At 45.9% G+C, this 14,901-nt stretch overlaps 1 protein-coding gene and 1 non-coding gene across 3 annotated transcripts; one reads left to right on the top strand and one right to left on the bottom strand.

Moving 5' to 3' along the window:
- Positions 1–8,447: 8,447 nt before the first annotated feature.
- On the bottom strand, positions 8,448–8,530 carry trnal-cag. The gene has a single exon. It is a non-coding gene; the product is annotated as a tRNA-Leu (tRNA).
- Positions 8,531–9,632: 1,102 nt separating this feature from the next.
- On the top strand, positions 9,633–11,070 carry dusp23b (dual specificity phosphatase 23b). 2 transcript variants are annotated; one of them, XM_041854193.2, is made up of 3 exons: positions 9,633–9,809; positions 9,980–10,261; positions 10,469–11,070. In XM_041854193.2, the coding sequence occupies exons 2-3, from the start codon at positions 9,992–9,994 to the stop codon at positions 10,652–10,654; spliced, it is 456 nt and encodes a 151-aa protein (XP_041710127.2). In that variant the 5' UTR covers positions 9,633–9,809; positions 9,980–9,991; the 3' UTR covers positions 10,655–11,070. The 2 variants fall into 2 exon arrangements, with proteins under 2 accessions (XP_041710127.2, XP_041710128.2); XM_041854194.2 differs by having other exon boundaries at positions 9,633–9,813.
- The last annotated feature ends 3,831 nt before the right edge of the window (positions 11,071–14,901 follow it).

Below are 14,901 nucleotides of genomic sequence, written 5' to 3'. Positions count from 1 at the left end.
AATCCTGCAGTGCCAGACGTGTCCCCCTGCTTAAGCCAGTACATGTCCAGGCCCGTCTGAAGTTTGCTAGTGTCACGGTTTCGGCCGAGGCGGCTCCTCCTCCTTGTTCGGGCAGGTTTCGCCGGTCGTCGTCTCCGGAGTTCTAGCTGCCACCGCTCGATGTTTCTTGTTTGTTTGGTTTTGTCTGTTAGTCACACCTGTTTTGTGTTAGGTCTCATTTAGCACCCTATTTAGTTTCCTTGTTGTTAGGTTTGTGTTGTGTGTAATTGTTCGTGTCGTGGTTGCGCTACCCGTGTCGGTACGCTATTTTTCCTGAGCTTCCTCCTTGTTGTGTGAGGAGAGATTTACGCACCTGTGTGTGCGCTTGTAGTTACGCCTGTGTGCGTCTTTTTGCCTCCGGGCTGTTTTGGATTAATTTTCGTGCTCAGTAAAGTCTTGTTGGACTTACCCTCTGCTGCCTGCGTCTGATTCTACACCACACCCATACACAGCACCGTGACAGAATTACACACCATAGAATGGAATCAGCAGGAGCACCCGTCGACCCCATGGAGGAGCGTCTCCTTGGACACGAGCACCGGATCAACCGTATCGGGCACGCCTTGGAGGGCGTCATGGACACCCTTCGTCGATGGGAGACCAGCGGGGTTCCCATAGCCCCACCTATCGCACCATCACCTTCACCACCGGACAACCAGCCCGTCCATCGACCGGAACCCAGTGGGATTCGGCTCTCGCTCCCGAGGGCGTACGACGGCACCGCTGCCGGGTGTCAGGGGTTCCTCCTACAAGTGGAGCTCTACATTGCCACCATACACCCGGCGCCCTCGGGATACGAGAGCGTTTCCGCCCTCATCTCCTGTCTCACCGGCAAGGCGTTGGAGTGGGCCAACGCCGAGTGGAGGGGGAATAGACGCCGCCACAGTCACCTATGCGGAGTTCTCCCGTCGCTTCCGTGCGGTCTTTGACCATCCACCAGAGGGGAGAGCGGCGGGGGAACGTCTATTCCACCTCCGACAGGGGATGAGGAGCGCTCAGGCGTTTGCGCTGGAGTTCCGGACTCTAGCGGCTGATGCGGGGTGGAATGAGAGGGCCCTCATAGACCACTTCAGATGTAGCCTTCGGGAGGACGTCCGCAGGGAGTTAGCCTGCAGGGACACCACACTAACATTTGACCAGCTGGTGGACATGGCCATTCGACTGGACAACCTGCTGGCGACCCGCGGACGTCCCAGGTGGGGGCCCCCCATTCCACCCTCCAGCGCCTCCGAGCAGTGTCCGATGGAGCTTGGAGGTGCTGGCGCTAGAGGGAGAAGAGGTAGGAGCCCGAGGGGGCAGTCTCCTGCACCAAGTGTGGGCGCGGAGGGCACACCGCGGCTAGGTGCTGGGGAGGGTCCCCTGGTGAGGGAGAGAGCAGGTCATACAGTGGGGAGTCCACCCAGGTGAGTAGGCGCCCTACTTACCCAGAGCTTTCTGTCGTTCACATTACCTTACCTGTTTGTTTCCCACAGGTTGCACCTCGGTCCCAGCATAAGGCGCTAGTCGATTCAGGCGCAGCTGGGAATTTTGTAGACCGGAGATTCTGTGTTAAGTTAGGGATTCCCCTCCTTCCAGTCGAAAAACCCTTTCCTGTACATGCCCTAGATAGTCGTCCGTTAGGATCTGGGTTGATTGGGGAGGTCACAGCGCCACTTAGGATGATGACGCAGGGGGGTCATGAGGAGACGATTCAACTCTATCTTATCGACTCTCCGGCGTATCCGGTGGTACTGGGGCTTCCCTGGTTGATGACCCATGATCCTACTATTTCGTGGCGAGAGAAAGCTCTTAAAGGGTGGTCTGCTCAGAGTGAGGGGTTATGTCTGGGTGTTTCCGTAGGGGCGACCTCGGTGGAGAGTCCGAACCAGATGCCAGCACTGCACATTCCTCCTGAGTATGAGGATTTGGCGCTCGTGTTCAGTAAGACCAGAGCGGCACAGTTGCCACCTCATAGACAAGGGGATTGTGCGATAGACCTCCAGGCAGGAGCAGCGCTTCCGCGGAGCCATGTGTATCCTTTGTCACAGGAGGAGAAAAGGGCAATGGAGACTTACATTGCCGAGTCTCTGAGACAGGGATACATACGGGCCTCCACTTCTCCCGCGTCCTCGAGCTTCTTTTTGTGAAGAAAAAGGATGGAGGTTTGCGTCCGTGTATTGATTACCGCGGTCTCAATCAGGTGACGGTGAAGTACAGCTATCCACTTCCTCTGATTGGGACCATGACGGAGTCCTTACACGGGGCAAGGTTCTTCACAAAATTGGATCTCAGGAGCGCATATAACTTGGTGCGCATTAGGGAGAGGCGATGAGTGGAAGACAGCATTTAGTACTACATCCGGCCATTACGAGTATCTCGTCATGCCATATGGGTTAATGAATGCTCCATCAGTCTTCCAATCGTTTGTAGACGAACTTTTCCGGGACATGCAGGCGCAGGGAGTAGTGGTGTACATAGATGATATTCTTGTGTACAGTGCTACTCGGGCCGAGCATGTAGCCCTGGTGCGCAGGGTATTGAGGAGACTGTTGGAGCATGACCTGTATGTCAAAGCTGAGAAATGTCTGTTCTTCCAGGAGTCAGTTTCCTTTTTGGGTTACCAGTTGTCTGCGTCAGGGGTGAGAATGGAGATGGACCGAGTGTCCGCCGTGCGTAATTGGCAAACCCCAACTACGGTTAAAGAGGTGCAGCGGTTCTTGGGTTTTGCGAATTACTACCGGAGGTTTATCCGGGGTTTTGGACAGGTGGCAGCTCCCATAACGTCTCTTCTGAAGGGGGGTCCGGTGCGCTTGCAGTGGTCAGCTGAGGCGGACAGGGCCTTTGGGAGACTGAAGGACCTGTTTACCTCGGCCCCGGTGTTGGCGCACCCGGATCCCACTTTACCCTTCCAAGTTGAGGTGGACGCGTCTGAGGCCGGTATCGGGGCAGTTCTTTCTCAACGATCCGGTACACCACCTAAGCTCCGCCCCTGTGCTTTTTATTCTAAGAAGCTCAGTCCGGTGGAGCGGAATTATGACGTAGGGGACAGGGAGCTGTTAGCCGTAGTACAGGCCCTAAAGGTGTGGAGGCATTGGCTTGAGGGGGCTCAGCACCCTTTCCTCATTCTGACCGACCATCGTAACCTGGAGTACATTCGGGCAGCTAGGAGACTGAATCCTCGCCAGGCTCGATGGACTATGTTTCTCGCCCGGTTTGTGTTCAAGATCACTTACATCCCTGGGTCCCAGAACGGGAAGGCAGATGCTCTGTCCCGTCGGTATGACACGGAGGAGAGGTGCGTGGAGTCCATTCCCATACTACCGGAGTCTTGTCTGGTGGCACCGGTGGTGTGGGAGGTCGATGCGGAGATCGAGCGGGTGTTACGCACCGAGCCTAATCCTCCACAGTGTCCGGTGGGTCGGGTGTACGTCCCGCTCGAGGTCCGGGATCGGCTGATTTATTGGGCTCACACGTCCCCCTCCTCTGGACATCCGGGTATTGGCCGGACGGTGCACTGCCTTAGTACGAAGTACTGGTGGCCAACGTTAGCCAGGGATGTGAGGGTTTATGTCTCCTCCTGCTCAGTGTGTGCCCAGTGTAAGGCGCCCAGACACTTGCCCAGGGGTAAATTACAGCCCCTGCCCGTTCCACAACGACCCTGGTCTCACCTCTCGGTGGATTTTGTTACCGATCTTCCCTCCTCACAGGGGAATACCACCATCCTGGTCGTTGTGGATCGGTTCTCGAAGGCCTGTCGTCTCCTTCCCATGCCGGGTCTTCCCTACGGCCCTACAGACCGCTGAGGCTCTATTTACTCACGTCTTCCGGCATTACGGGGTGCCCGAGGATATAGTGTCCGATCGAGGCCCCCAGTTTACCTCCAGAGTCTGGAGAGCATTTATGGAACGTTTGGGGGTCTCGGTGAGCCTTACCTCGGGTTACCACCCGGAGAGTAATGGGCAGGTTGAACGAGTCAACCAGGATGTGGGTAGGTTTCTGAGGTCATATTGTCAGGGCCGGCCGGAGGAGTGGGCGAGATATGTGCCCTGGGCCGAGATGGCACAGAACTCTCTCCGCCACTCCTCCACCCAACTAACCCCTTTTCAGTGTGTATTAGGGTACCAGCCGGTTCTGGCACCATGGCATGAGAGCCAGATCGAGGCCCCCGCTGTAGATGAGTGGGTGCGGCGCTCGGAGGAGACGTGGGACGCTGCACACGTCCATCTGCAGCGTGCCATACGTCGACAGAAGACGAGCGCCGACCTACACCGCAGTGAGGGGCCAGTGTACGCACCTGGAGATCGAGTCTGGCTCTCAACCAGAAACCTGCCCCTCCGCCTGCCCTGCCGGAAGCTGGGTCGGCGGTTTGTGGGGCCTTTTAAAGTCCTGAGGAGATTAAACGAGGTGAGTTACAGGTTAGAACTACCTATTGATTACAAGAATATTAACCCCTCGTTCCATGTGTCTCTCCTCAGGCCGGTGGTAGCTGGTCCACTCCAGGACTTTGAGATTGAGGAGACTCCTCCGCCCCGTTGGACATCGAGGGGCTCCGGCGCACACGGTTCGGACCATCCTGGATTCGAGACGCCGGATGGGGGGTCTCCAATATCTCGTGGAGTGGGAGGGGTACGGTCCGGAGGAGCGGTGCTGGGTGCCAAGGAGGGACATTCTGGATCCGTCCCTGATGACCGAATTCCATCGTGGTCATCCTGCGCGCCCTGCTCCGCGTCCCCCTGGTCGTCCCCGAGGCCGGAGGTCAAGGGGGGGGGTACTGTCACGGTTTCGGCCGAAGCGGCTCCTCCTCCTTGTTCGGGCAGGTTTCGCCGGTCGTCGTCTCCGGAGTTCTAGCTGCCACCGCTCGATGTTTCTTGTTTGTTTGGTTTTGTCTGTTAGTCACACCTGTTTTGTGTTAGGTCTCATTTAGCACCCTATTTAGTTTCCTTGTTGTTAGGTTTGTGTTGTGTGTAATTGTTCGTGTCGTGGTTGCGCTACCCGTGTCGGTACGCTATTTTTCCTGAGCTTCCTCCTTGTTGTGTGAGGAGAGATTTACGCACCTGTGTGTGCGCTTGTAGTTACGCCTGTGTGCGTCTTTTTGCCTCCGGGCTGTTTTGGATTAATTTTCGTGCTCAGTAAAGTCTTGTTGGACTTACCCTCTGCTGCCTGCGCCTGATTCTACACCACACCCATACACAGCACCGTGACAGCTAGAGTGCATTTGGATGATCCAGAAGAGGATTGGGAGAATGTCATATGGTCAGATGAAACCAAAATATAACTTTTTGGTAAAAACTCAACTCGTCGTGTTTGGAGGACAAAGAATGCTGAGTTGCATCCAAAGAACACCATACCTACTGTGAAGCATGGGGGTGGAAACATCATGCTTTGGGGCTGTTTTTCTGCAAAGGGACCAGGACGACTGATCCGTGTAAAGGAAAGAATGAATGGGGCCATGTATCGTGAGATTTTGAGTGAAAACCTCCTTCCATCAGCAAGGGCATTGAAGATGAAACGTGGCTGGGTCTTTCAGCATGACAATGATCCCAAACACACCGCCCGGGCAACGAAGGAGTGGCTTTGTAAGAAGCATTTCAAGGTCCTGGAGTGGACTAGCCAGTCTCCAGATCTCAACCCCATAGAAAATCTTTGGAGGGAGTTGAAAGTCTGTGTTGCCCAGCGACAGCCCCCAAAACATCACTGCTCTAGAGGAGATCTGCATGGAGGAATGGGCCAAAATACCAGCAACAGTGTGTGAAAACCTTGTGAAGACTTACAGAAAACGTTTGACCTGTGTCATTGCCAACAAAGGGTATATAACAAAGTATTGAGAAACTTTTGTTATTGACCAAATACTTATTTTCCACCATAATTTGCAAATAAATTCATTAAAAATCCTACAATGTGATTTCCTGGATTTTTTTTCTCATTTTGTCTGTCATAGTTGACGTGTACCTATGATGAAAATTACAGGCCTCTCTCATCTTTTTAAGTGGGAGAACTTGCACAATTGGTGGCTGCCTAAATACTTTTTTCCCCCACTGTAAATCAGCCATTCGAACTGCAAGGAGAAATCTTGTAGATATCTCAGACTGTGCAGAAACGGACATAGGTTTTGGTCCCTTTATCACAAAACAAGAGGTAGGCCTACACATTTCATGAGGAACATGGCATCCTACCATATTCATAATCATTTATATTTATAATCTTGGCAATTGAACATACTGTATGCCCAAATAAATGAATGAGGTAGCACCTAAGAATTGATTATTTTTGTGGTGCACTGCAGTATTGCAGAAAACTGTTGTGTGTAAAACATGTTTTAAATAAATCTCTAACTCTAAAGCCCCATTTATACCTGGTGCTAACATGGGTCCTTTGTCCTGGCCTTGTCTACATTCTGAAACATGTCTACAGATGGTACTAAACTGTGTCTGTTATCTGTCCACTGTCTGCATTGTGACCAGATTTCCTGGTCCCTTCCTTTATGCAAATTATTTCAAAACTATTCTTTCAAAATAATATGGATTTATTTATTGTAAGACACATATTGAACGTAATCAGTCAATGGCGCCACCTGTCAATGATTTTAAAGGGCGGAATAATGATGATTTAAATGGTTTCTCTGTCCAGATCTGTCTGCACTTGTAAGATATCCAGACACAATGCATGTCTGACTACCTCTGGAGGTGGGCAGGATGATTTGATCTCAATCAGTTCACAATGTGTCTTTTGATTGTCTACACATGTCAACAAATGTGAGCACAATCAGAATGTGGACAAAGGACGCAAGTTAAAAGCAGGTATAAATGGGGCTTAAGAAAGATTTTAACCAGTACTAAGAGAGGAACTTACTGAGAATGACACACAAAGTGGCCCTGTAAGTAAATCTGTGACAATCCATTTAGTATGATATGTTACCTTATATTAGGTTACATTATGAATGGAATAGCGTTTTTTCCCCGAATCAATTTAAATCAAAATGAATGACGGTTGTACGATATCATACGAATTAGAGGACGTATAGTATGATACAATAGCGTATGAACATATAGTATGACGTATAGTACAATAGCATACGAATTGGATGATGTAACTAATCATACATCTTGGAGGAGGTATATTATTGCAAGTCTTTATCTGAGACCGGGTGTCTCGTTTAGAACAGGCTTTCTTAAAGTATGGGTCGTGTTAATAGTGGGTTGTGACATGTCAGAGTAAAAAAACACACAAAAAAAACTTTTTTTTCTTCTTTATTTTGGGGCACACAGTCGGGGTCTCAATTTACTGTTGTGCATCAGCAGTTTTTTTCTTGTTATGTGAGTCACTGACAGTTAATCAATTAGCCATGTCAGCTAACCATTTTTTGATACACTGAACAAAAATATAAACGCAACATGTAAAGTATTGGTCCCAGGTTACATGAGCTGAAATAAAAGATCCCAGAAATGTTCCATACTCACAAAAGGCTTATATCTCTCAAATGTTGTGCACACATTTGTTTACATTCCTGTTAGTGAGCATTTTGAACTGTAACTCAGCAAAATATTTTCAATTGTTGCATGTTGTGTCTATATTTGTGTGTGTGTGTGTGTGTGTGTGTGTGTGTGTGTGTGAGAATTGTTCCAAGGGCCTTCACTGGCCACAAGTTGCCCATCCCTGAACTAGACCATGAGTAGATATCATATGTCTTGGAGGTGCTCAGAAATATGTGAAGTATATTTCATATAGCTCTGAGGCCAGGCTGTAATATAATATAACTATATAATATTTGGATCATTCATGAGCATAAAATTACAAAACGTTCAACAACAAAAAAAATCAGGATCTTTTATTTAAAGGAGTAGGGGTGAAGTTGCATCTAGTCACTGATCGTGGGTCTGTTTTGCATGTTCCCCACTAATGGTTAACATTTACATTTACATTTACGTCATTTAGCAGACGCTCTTATCCAGAGCGACTTACAGGAGCAATTAGGGTTAAGTGCCTTGCTCAAGGGCACATTTACGTCATTTAGCAGACGCTCTTATCCAGAGCGACTTACAGGAGCAATTAGGGTTAAGTGCCTTGCTCAAGGGCACATTTACGTCATTTAGCAGACGCTCTTATCCAGAGCGACTACAAATTGGTGCATTCACCCTATAGCCAGTGGGATAACCACTTTACAATTATACTTTTTTTTTTTTTTTTTTTAAGTTAAGTATAGGAAGTTGATGCTAGATCTGTACTTATGAGAAAATTCATCCCTGCAGTTTGATAAGCTTATATTTGTTGCACTTTAGTGCCCTCGTGTGGATAACAGTTCCAACATAATTTTCTTCATTGTATATATACTGAGTTAAGTATTCTGTTCGTTGCTACTATAAACTTACTTGTAGCAGGGGATCTTAATTAACACCGGCGCACTTGTCTGAATCAGTTGTAAAAAAATATTTTGTCAGAAGTGGGATTCGAACCCACGCCTCCAGGGGAGACTGCGACCTGAACGCAGCGCCTTAGACCGCTCGGCCATCCTGACATACGATGTATTGTGAATACATGTTCTTTTAACCATACAGAGCAATGACTCTAAATTGACATATATACGATTATTGGTCATTTTATTACAGTGACAGGATTTATTCCGAATATTTTTTTTTGTACTTGCTAACTTGTTGTAGTTAATCACGTGCCGCGTTCAACGACTATCCGAGTTTCCTAGTTCCGACTAGCACATGAACGCGGCACAAGGAGCTATACAATTTTTTTGAAGTCATCGTGCCAAAGAAAGCAGAAGCTCCAGTGGAGTTTATGTACTTTGGTGTTTAACGTTGTTATTTTAACATTACCCTGTTTAACAGGACATCACCCACCCCCAACTTTAGTCGTTTAGGTAGTTAGCTAAAACGTTTCCACCCACCCCCAACTTTAGTCGTTTAGGTAGTTAGCTAAAACGTTTCCTCACCAGATCTGACCTTTGTTTTAGACATTTCTGGAGAGAAAAAAGTACTTAATGTAAGTGAATATAGCATGAATTAATTCAATTGACAGTGGCTAGCATACGTTACTAGATAGCAACCAACCTAATAAACTTCTCTTGAAAGATATCGAGCAAACTTTCTGTGTTACATTTGGACTTTTGGAATTATAGCTAGCTAGTTTATCATGTTTTTTAGTACACCGAGGGACGCCCACTTGTTGGCATGTGCGTTTACTGTAGGGATTTCTTTAGCTAGATAGTTCATTATTAGCGTAGATAGTTAACTAGCTATATATGCTCTTTATTAGCTAACTAAGTAGTAGCTACTAACTAGCTGCTTTTGAGTGGGTTGAAGTGTGTCCAAGTCACAGATTAAAGAGGAAACCCCCAGCTAGCTAGTTATACCAACTGTTTGTTAATCTTTGGCCAAGTATCATGCGCTCCTCAGAACAAGCAGTCCTCCATAGGAATTATTGGAATCATACAGTATTTAAATAAAATGTTTAAAGGACAAAATCACATTTATTTTTATTGTTGTTTTACCATGTGGGGAGTGCCAAGATGGAGGAGCAGTGGCTTCAAAACAGTGCCCCCAGGAGGTCAACTAGTGTATATATAAACCACTGTTCACAGCCCTATACTAATCTTTGACGTCATCGTTCTAAGAAAGCGGAAGGATTAAGCTCCAGTGTAGTTTGTGTACTTTGGTGTTTAACGTTCCCCTGTTTAACAGGACATAACCCACCCCACCGTTAGTCGTTTAGCTAGCTAGCTAAAACCTTTTCACACCAGATCTGACATTGTTATACAGGGATTTCTGGAGAAAACAATACTGAATGTAAGTAAGTAGTGTAGTGTATTGCATTGCATGAATGAATTGAATTGACAGTTTCTAGTAGCATGCTAGCTAGTTAGCAACCTAGCTTATCTGAATGCACAATGTGACTGGCTATGAATATATCAGATTGTTGAATGGTAAAACAATCTCTACATTTCACAATATTTCAGATTGACTTCGCCATGGCCTGTAGTCCACCCCCCAATTTCTCCTGGGTCGAACCTAACAAGTTGGCAGGACTGGCGTTCCCTCGAATGACTGCCCACTACCAATACCTTCTAGACAATGGCATTCAACACTTGGTCTGCTTGTGTGAGAAAAAGCCACCCAACTATGATACCGTCCCAGGAGTGAAACTACACCACATCAATATAATAGACTTCACCCCACCAACTCCAGAACAAATTCAGAGGTTTCTGTCCATTGTGGAGGAATCAAACGCCAAAGGCGAAGTAAGGGTTCAGTTAAGAAGTATCCAGTTACCCATTATTCAGTGAATACTTACTTCTGTTCTAACACATGAAACCAAATGAACATTGACCACTGAGTTCAGTGTAACAGGTGGACACAGCTAATTATTCTCAACCATTGATGTATATTATACATATAGCCTTCTGTATCTCTATGTAGTCAACCATATGTATTTCTCTCTGCTGTAGGGTGTAGCTGTCCACTGTATGCATGGCCATGGAAGGACAGGGACCATGTTGGCCTGCTATCTGGTGAAGACCAGGAAAATCTCCGGCATCGATGCCATCAATGAGATCAGAAGACTACGTCACGGCTCTATCGAGACACACGACCAGGAGAAAGCAGTGGTGCAGTTTTACCAGCGCATAAAATAACTTTGTTTAAATAATGTTTAGAGGGGAAATCACCTATCCTGTACTGTACACATCTGTAACTTGACAAATTGAAGTGGCCAAATGTTAAATGTGGCCACATTTTATATATTGTAGCTGTATCTCTTCTTTAAAGCTGCTACTCAGGGTTTGAACTACACGTGGACTTTTTAGGAGTGACTATTTTTAACACTAGGAGGGTGTCCTGAGTTGTAAGGAAAGTATACGGTACATCCGCAATGTATACCATGACTGCTGTGCTTCTGCCTCTGCATTGCTTGCTCTTTGGGGGTTTAGGCTGGGTAACTGTAAAGCACTTTGTGACAACTGCTGATGTAAAATGGGCTTTATAAAACAAATGACTGATTTCATTGCTGTTGAAAATTTGCCAAAAAATAAAACAATTTATTTAAAAAATCTATTAATTTACCTACCTAAGTTTTGATTGAGTTCAAATAAACAAATAACAGACTCATGCAATAAGCATTTGACAGTCTAGATGTAAAATGGCAATTAGGAGTCCTAATTTCTCTACAGAATATAGATTCTAATATGAACTATAATGTCTTAATTGGTTTCTACTGTATCTTTTAAAATGTTGAGCCTTGATCGAATGTTGAGTCCATCTTTTCAGGATCCTCCTTACTTGGTGAGGCGTTTGAGCTGAGGGACAAGAGAGACGTTGGTGCTCCTTGAATGTGAGGTTTTCAAGGACTGCATCACCTCTGATGTCTTCCTGGCCTCTGCAATACAACCAATCAATAACACACACGTTATTGAGAAGATCAATACATGTAGGTTATCTATACTGTATATCATGGTCTTCTAGTGGGGTAATTAAGTAATAAGGCCCGAGGGGGTGTGGTATATGGCCAATATACCATGGCTAAGGGCTGTTCTTAAGCACGACGCAACGCGGAGTGCCTAGATACAGCCCTGAGGCCGTGGTATATTGGCCATATACCACAAACCTCTGAGGTGCCTTATTGCTATTATAAACTGGTTAACAAAGTAATTAGAGCAGTAAAAATAAATGTTTTGTCATACCCGTGGTATACCACGGCTGTCAGCCAATCAGCATTCAGGGCTCAAACTACCCAGTTTATAATATTTGATATACAGTATATGCGTATTATATTTACCTCACATGCGACCCCATGATAAGACTATGCAATTATCCCATGAAATGAATTGTTAGTCAACTTTTCAATAACAACACTATTGTTAGACTCACTAAATCATGTTGGTCCTGGAGCGGTACAGCTGTCTGTTCTTCAGCAGGGTCTGTTCCCTCCATGGTGAAGGTTATTACCCCCATAGTCCTGAGGGACCATGGTTCTGCTCCATACCCTCATACAGGATCAGGGTCTTGGCTTAGCAGGGCCACTTACCATCCAATGCTGAGGGAATCATAAACAGGTTGGGTAGATCCAGAGAATCTAGGAACCCGTAGTCAAAGAGATCCATGAGAATGTCACCAGCTATAGATCTACTATTAATTGAGAGACTTTCCTCTACCATTTTTCATTGTGGGGAAAACGACTACTGAATGGGAGTCCATGAAACACACAGCAACTGGCCCCCAGCAATCAGCCTGCCATCCTGTCCAACACAACGCCATTGAAACACATGGGGAACATACGATTACCATGATGTTCATTCAAATGTATCGAAATGTTATTGGATACTGTACCCAGTCCACATACATTATTTGAATTGTACTATACACTGAGTGTTCAAAACATTCCATGACATAGACTGACCAGGTGAAAGCTATGATCCCTTATTGATGTCACCTGTTAAATCCACTTCAATCAGTGTAGATGAAGGGGAGGAGACAGGTTAAAGAAGGATTTTTAAGCCTTGAGACAATTAAGACATGGATTGTGTATGTGTGCCATTCATAGGGTGAATGGGCAAGACAAAATATTTAAGTGCCTTTGAACGGGTTATGGTAGTAGGTGCCAGGCGCACCAGTTTGTGTCAAGAACTGCAATGTTGCTTGGTTTATCACACTCAACAGTTTCCCTTGTTATCAAGAATGGTCCACCACCCAAAGGACATCCAGCCAACTTGACACAACTGTGGGAAGCATTGGAGTCAATATGGGCCAGCATCCCTGTGGAATGTTTTCGACACTTTGTAGAGTCCATGCCCCAACGAATTGAGGCTGTTCTGAGGGAAAAAGGCAGTGCAACTCAATATAAGGAAGGTGTTCCTGATGTTTGGTATACTCAGTGTAGTTTTCTAACCATTTTTGCTGGTCCTCCCTTGACGATAGACACCGTAAATCCCAAGGTTGTTTTGTCCTGCTCCCTATAGATGGGGGCAAAATATGGATTATTGTTAGTGATTGTTGGATGGATGGATGAATGAATGAACTAATGAATTTTTACCTTGGCCACCACGATGCCGACCCCCGTTCCTCTGTTCAAGGGTTTGTTCAGTGTAATGGTCAGGTTCTTGATGCAGTGGCTAATAATTGAATGAAACTGAGAAAAGATCACCACAATAAGAAAGAGGGATTAAAAGCTGAAAAGGATACTGAACTATATAATTTGCTTTTGGATACACTCTTAGAAAAAAAGGGTTATTCGGCTGTCCCCATAGGAGAACCCTTTTTGGTTCCAGGTAGAGAAATGGTTTGCTCTGTTGAAGAAGATGGCCCAGAGTGGGGGTGAGAGATCAGGAAGAGAGAACATATTTAGATAACTATACACAGACACAACACACAATACATGCTGTACAGTGCATTGTTTTGTGTCATGTATATCATGCATTTTACTTAAGATGTTGACTTTTTCCATCCTGAATAAAGCCTTCAACAATGCAGATGTTTTATACCAGTGTTGACAAAAGTCATCTGTTTTATAGCCTACTGAAACAAATTAGTTAAAGTTCAGAAAACCTTAATGACAAGTGAATGCAAACGTAATCATATTATATTTTTACCCATTACGTTACAGCCTTATTCTAAAATTGATTAAAGAAAAAAATGTCATCAATTTACACACAATACCCCATAATGACAAAGCAAAAACAAGTTTGCAAATGTATTAAAAATAAAAAACAGAAATACCTTATTTGCATAAGTATTCAGGCCCTTTGCTATGAGACTCGAAATTGAGCTCAGATGCATTCTGTTTCCATTGATCATCCTTGAGTTGTTTCTACAACTTGATTTGAGTCCACCTGTGGTAAATCCAATTGATTGGACATGATTTGGAAAGGCACACACCTGTCTATTTAAGGTCCCACAGATGACAGTGTATGTCAGAGCAAAAATCAAGCCATGAGGTCGAAGGAATTGCCCGTAGAGCTCCGAGACAGGATTGAAGCACAGATCTGGGGAACGGTACCAAAAAATGTCTGCAGCATTGAAGGTCCCCAAGAACACAGTGGCCTCCATCATTGTTAAATGGAAGACATTTGGAACCACCAAGACTCTCCTCGAGCTGAGCAATCGGGGGAGAAGGGCCTTGGTCAGGGAGGTGACCAACAGCCCGATGGTCACTCCCATCTCTGTGGAGATGGGAGAACCTTCCAGAAGGACAACCATCTCTGTAGCACTCCACCAATCAGGCCTTTATGGTAGAGTGACCAGACAGAAACCACTCCTCAGTAAAAAGCACATGACAGCCTGCTTGGAGTTTGCCAAAAGGACTCTCAGACCATGAGAAACAAGATTCTCTCGTCTGATGAAACCAAGATTGAACTCTTTGGCCTGAATGCCAAGCGTCACGTCTGGAGGACGTGGCGCGGGGGGGGCGCATCTGAATGCACAATGTGACTGGCAATGAATATATGAGATATATATCAGGACAGTTTTATTGCTTCTTTATCATCCATACTCAAACAGTACAGCGGTACAGTCCACGGAATGTGGTCGAATAGGGGGGCGGGGTTTAAATCGCATACCCAAACTCACACAGTCCACAAGCCGGTGAAGCACCCCTTGCGGTTATGCCTTGCGTTTGCATGTGTTTTCGTTCACCCTATATGTTGTATGACCACTAGATGTCGGCATTGTACCGCTGTAAAATGATAGGTCTTTGTTAATCAGCACAACAGTTTTCAGCTGTGCTAACATAATTGCAAAAGGTTTTTCTAATAATCAATTAGCCTTTTAAAATGATAAACTTGGATTAGCAAACACAACGTGCCATTGGAACACTGGACTGATGGTTGCTGATAATGGGCCTCTGAACACCTATGTAGATATTCCATAAAAAAATCAGTCGTTTCCAGCT

Source organism: Coregonus clupeaformis, chromosome 29 (genome assembly GCF_020615455.1).
Source record: "Coregonus clupeaformis isolate EN_2021a chromosome 29, ASM2061545v1, whole genome shotgun sequence".
NCBI lineage: Eukaryota > Metazoa > Chordata > Actinopteri > Salmoniformes > Salmonidae > Coregonus > Coregonus clupeaformis.
This window is presented reverse-complemented; position numbering and strand designations above follow the sequence as displayed.